At 38.5% G+C, this 5138-nt stretch overlaps 1 protein-coding gene across 1 annotated transcript; it reads left to right on the top strand.

Annotated features, from left to right (window-relative positions):
• The first annotated feature begins 429 nt into the window (after positions 1–429).
• Positions 430–4228, top strand: LOC114552459 (extracellular calcium-sensing receptor-like). Its single transcript, XM_028573261.1, has 6 exons — positions 430–533; positions 714–1011; positions 1151–1945; positions 2120–2347; positions 2542–2665; positions 3315–4228. Exons 1-6 carry the CDS (start codon positions 445–447, stop codon positions 4226–4228), a joined length of 2448 nt encoding a protein of 815 aa, XP_028429062.1. The 5' UTR covers positions 430–444.
• The last annotated feature ends 910 nt before the right edge of the window (positions 4229–5138 follow it).

Below are 5138 nucleotides of genomic sequence, written 5' to 3'. Positions count from 1 at the left end.
TAAACAGGGACACAGCCAGAATTAGAGAGGGAAAAAATAATAAAGAAACACACAAGGACCAACAGAGCCCATGAGATGCTGGAGGAAGCTTTCATACCTGCTATGTTTGTTTAAACCCAAAACCCTTTTGTTATCTGGGCACCTCCTTCATCTCACCCCACCTTGTAATTCTACGTAGATAAAACATCACAGTTCTATTACTGTTTCCCATGCTCTTTCAAAATCTACAAATACCAGTGCAAGTTTTGGATTTACATTACGGTACATGTGATGCCACCCAGTGGTTTAGCTCTAGACAGTATGCCATCCACACAGAGATGGCCAGAGCAGGGTTGGGCACTCTTACAGCTGTTGCTGGTGGCATCTTTCTCTCAGGCTGAGGAGCCAGTGTGCAGGCAGAGAGGGGATCCTGAGAACCCCCAGATATCTAAGAATGGGGACATTATGTTGGGGGGAATCTTCTCTTTCCATACCAGCTGGAAAGCCAGACATGACACCTACAGGCAAAAACCACTGCCACTGGAATGCACCAGGTAAATTATACCGTATGAACCTATTTAGATTAAATATTAAAGAGGAAGTAAAACTTTTAAAATCAGAATTACTATTCCTTAAAAATCCCTGTTTTGGCTATTAACGAATACTTTAATTTCCTATGCATTTGTTTCTTTTTCATGGGTAAATTCCAACTATTTATAACTGTCTGCATCAAGTTTGAATTTCAGAGATTTCCAGTTTGCCCAGGCTATGCTCTTTGCCATAGAGGAGATTAATAACAGCACAGACCTACTGCCAGGTATCTCTCTGGGCTATAAGATCTATGATGTCTGTGGCTCCATTGCCAGAAGTGTGAGGTATGCACTGGCCTTGACTAATGGTAATGAGGTGTTATCTGCACTCACCGAGGCACCATGTACCAGACCTGCACAAGTGCAGGCCATTATGGGAGATACCTCTTCCTCTCCTTGCATGGCTATAGCTACTGTAATCGGACCCTTTCATATCCCAATGGTGAGTAAGATTGGAATTGAAATTGATTCTTCCAGCTGGTCATAGCAAAATATTTTTTTTAAATAATGTTTACTTTACTGTTTAAAAGTTTCATATTTTGCATCTTTATCTTGGGGTGATTTTCCTGTTTTCCTTTTAGATCAGCCACTTTGCTACGTGTGCTTGTCTGAGTGATAAAACCAAGTACCCATCCTTTCTCAGAACAATACCCAGTGACTACTACCAAAGCAGAGCCCTGGCCCAGTTGGTCAAGCACTTTGGTTGGACTTGGGTTGGAGCTATTAGAACAAATGATGATTATGGCAACAATGGCATGGCGACTTTCACAGAAACTGCCCAGCATCTGGGCATCTGTCTGGAGTACTCTGTATCTTTTTTTAGGACAGATCCACCAGACAAAATACAAAAGATCATTGACATTTTCAAGGCTTCCACTTCCAAGGTGATTGTCGCTTTCCTCTCCCACATGGATATGGATGTGCTAATTCAAGAGTTGTCCAACCACAAACTGACTGGGTACCAGTGGGTAGGCAGTGAGGGGTGGATCTCTGATTCTCAAATTGCAGCCATGGATAGGCATCACATTCTGGATGGTGCCTTAGGCCTGTCCATCCCCAAAGCACATGTCAGTGGCATGAGAGAGTTCATTTTGGATGTGAAGCCTCTCAATTCATCTAGTAATGTAATGTTTCCAGAGTTTTGGGAGACATTATTTAGCTGTAAGTTCAAACAGTCAAAAGCTTCAGCAGGGAATCAGAGAGAATGTACTGGCCATGAAGATCTGACTGGAGTGCAAAACAGCTTCACTGATATGTCGCTCATGCCTATCTTTAACAATGTCTATAAAGGAGTGTATGCTGTGGCCCACGCACTTCATAATATTCTCAGCTGTAACAAAACCTGTAACAACCAGGTGCAGCTAGATCCATTTATGGTGAGTTGAAAACCAAATACTTAAATTATAGTTTTAATACTATGTCACATTAACAAGGAGAATTTTTGAATTTAATGAAACATAACAATTGCTGTAAGTCTATCATGCTGTTGGGCCAATAAACCTACAACATGTTGGTCAGATAATGATACATATGGATGCATATCTTCTTAGATTTTACAGCACATAAAAAAGATTAAGTTTATAACAAAGGAAGGAGATGAGGTTTACTTTAATGAGAATGGAGACCCAGCAGCAAAGTATGAAATTATAAACTGGCAGCCAACAGAACATGGCATTGTGGACTTTGTCACAGTTGGTCTTTATGATGAATCTCTACCTGCAAACAAACAGCTGAATCTGCAAAATAAGTCTTTAATTTGGGCACAGAACTCACAACAGGTAAGTTACAATGGTATTACTGTAACTGTTGACTACAGTCTATTTGAAATGTTATAATTGTATAATTTTGTTTGTTTGTTTTTGTTATTGTATCATAATGTTTATTTTTCATGCAAAAAGAACAGCTTTGATAGGCAAAACCTTGTAAAGGTGAAGCCCATACATTCTTTCCATTTTATGTTTTTTTCATGCAGGTGCCTTTGTCAGTTTGCAGTGAGAAATGTCCTCCAGGAACTCGCAAGGTTCTCCAGAAAGGAAAGCCTGTCTGCTGCTATGACTGTTCAAGGTGTGCAGAGGGAGAAATGAGTAACGTTACAGGTACAGACAAGAAAGTCTTAAAATGTACATGTTCACATTGTTTTTAAGAAATTGTAATGTGGTTTTAAAAGCATTAAGAAAGTTCCTGCAGGGCTGATATACGTTGTACGTATGCAGTCTTAAAAGCAAACACTATATATATAATATAATATACTATATAATTTCATCATGAATCAATACTTCTAAAATAGGACAAATTATGCAATGATGACTGATACATAGTATAATAAAGAAAATGTAATTTAAGGTTCAGATCTCTAAAAATAACAAAACTCAACTTCTGAAGGTTTGACATCTCTCTCTCTCTAAAACTGTAATAAATCCATTTAGACTGAATGAAATTGTAGTTGTGCAACAGCACAAAAAAACGACCTTTGAAAAATGCACCTTAGAAATACCTTAGAAAGAAGAAATAATATATAATGCTTATTAAAATAAAACCAAACATTTCAATAAAACCTATTCATACTATATGTTGTACTATAAGATCCAAATCATTCATGATGATACCACGTAGCTATGATATGGTTATCCATGTATTATCCGATATTGTCAGTCTTGTATGCATACAAAAGATGTAAGATTGAGACAACACAAAATACAAATGTACTGAACAAGTCTATTAACAGCTTTAATATAATTTTTTCAGATTCTACTACATGTGTACGATGCCACCCTGAGTTCTGGTCAAATGAGAGAAGAGATGCTTGTGTGAAGAAGGAGGCAGAGTTTCTATCATATGAAGAGATTATGGGAGCGCTGCTCACTGCAGCATCCTTATGTGGAACATGCATCACTGCTGTTGTGGCATTCATTTTCTTCAGATACAGGAAAACTCCTATTGTCAGGGCCAACAACTCTGAGCTGAGCTTCCTGCTGCTCTTCTCCTTGACTCTGTGTTTCCTGTGTTCTCTGACCTTCATAGGCCGGCCTTCTGAGTGGTCCTGCATGCTGCGACACACGGCATTCGGCATCACCTTTGTCCTCTGTATCTCTTGTGTTCTGGGGAAAACTCTAGTGGTGTTAATGGCTTTCAGGGCCACACTTCCAGGTAGTAATGTCATGAAATGGTTTGGGCCTGCACAGCAGAAACTCAGTGTTCTGGGTTTCACTCTAATACAAGTTATCATATGTATCCTCTGGTTAACAATTTCTCCTCCTTTTCCATTTAAGAATTTTAAGGAATTCAAGGACAAAATCATCTTAGAGTGTGCTCTGGGCTCAGCTGTAGGTTTTTGGGCTGTACTTGGGTACATAGGACTTCTGGCCATGTTATGTTTTATTCTTGCTTTTCTGGCTCGAAAACTGCCTGATAACTTTAATGAAGCCAAATTTATCACCTTTAGCATGTTGATATTCTGTGCCGTATGGATAACTTTTATCCCAGCATATGTCAGTTCTCCTGGGAAGTTCAGTGTTGCTGTGGAGATATTTGCTATTCTGGCCTCCAGTTTTGGACTGCTCTTTTGTATTTTTATTCCAAAATGTTACATTATCTTACTGAAACCAGAGAAAAATACAAAAAATAATATAATGGGGAAGGCAGCACCAAAGTCATTCTGAAAACTTAAAATAATTTTGTGGAAAATGCCATTAAGTTTTTATTTAATCATTTGGTAACCACTCCAGACTGTCAGGTAGACATCTATCTTCTTGTATCGTAGCTACTAATTTTCCCACTGTATATCATGTTGTTTGCTCCACGGAGCAGTTATTACTATGTCACTTCCAGACGATCCCGCGGATTGGGTAGATATACGCGTTACGAAGGTGCACAATTTATTGGAAAAAAGGCTGAGCAACTTGTCCCAAGGTTGCTGGTGACAAAATCAATCATTAAATATGTACAGTACATTGAAGAGACACTGGTATTATAGAGCCACTGATCGCTGTCTGATTCTCTGAAATGAATGACCGCATTGCATTGTGGCATATGGGCTTTGACTGCGCCCCACTCAGCAAAGTGTTTGTCTTACAGCATACATACTGTATTATTTCAACAGTAATAAGACCAAAATAATATAATTAAAATAAAGACATGAAACATGATAACCCGTGAATAAATGTGGATTTATGTAGCGTTATAGTTTTAAAGTTTCCAATAAACAACAAAGCAATCCATCTTCACTGGTAATAAGACAGAAATAATATTAAAAGAAATAAATATAAACCATGATAAGATCTTGTGAATAAATGTTGATAAAACAGCAGTTGTGGGACTTAAAATGGCAATATTAGCAAAGCCATACAGCTTCTCTGCTGCCGCCCGACTGGCAGAAAGAATCGGGCTGTGAACACAAAAGAAGCTTCCCATTGAAATACATTAGTTTAAAAAATGTGCTGACCGTCCCTAAAAATGGGATAAACCTGTCCATGTACACGAATCAAGAGATAAATTTACTTTTACCATTTTTTTTTTTACCATTTCGAGAACTGTGGTAAGACTGGGTTTGCTTGGCTGGTCCAGGGAGCA

Source organism: Perca flavescens, chromosome 3, assembly GCF_004354835.1.
Source record: "Perca flavescens isolate YP-PL-M2 chromosome 3, PFLA_1.0, whole genome shotgun sequence".
NCBI classification, from domain to species: domain Eukaryota; kingdom Metazoa; phylum Chordata; class Actinopteri; order Perciformes; family Percidae; genus Perca; species Perca flavescens.
Note: the sequence above shows the minus strand (reverse complement) of the source record. Positions and strands in the feature narration are given on the sequence as shown.

What these genes read in the sequence shown, in the direction of transcription:
- LOC114552459 (XM_028573261.1), top strand. Translation starts at nt 445, where the DNA reads ATGTTGGGGGGAATCTTCTCTTTCCATACCAGCTGGAAAGCCAGACAT. An exon ending in CTGCCACTGGAATGCACCAG is followed by an intron (nt 534 to 713) that starts GTAAATTATACC and finishes GTCTGCATCAAG; the next exon opens with TTTGAATTTCAGAGATTTCC. An exon ending in GGGCACAGAACTCACAACAG is followed by an intron (nt 2,348 to 2,541) that starts GTAAGTTACAAT and finishes TTTTTCATGCAG; the next exon opens with GTGCCTTTGTCAGTTTGCAG.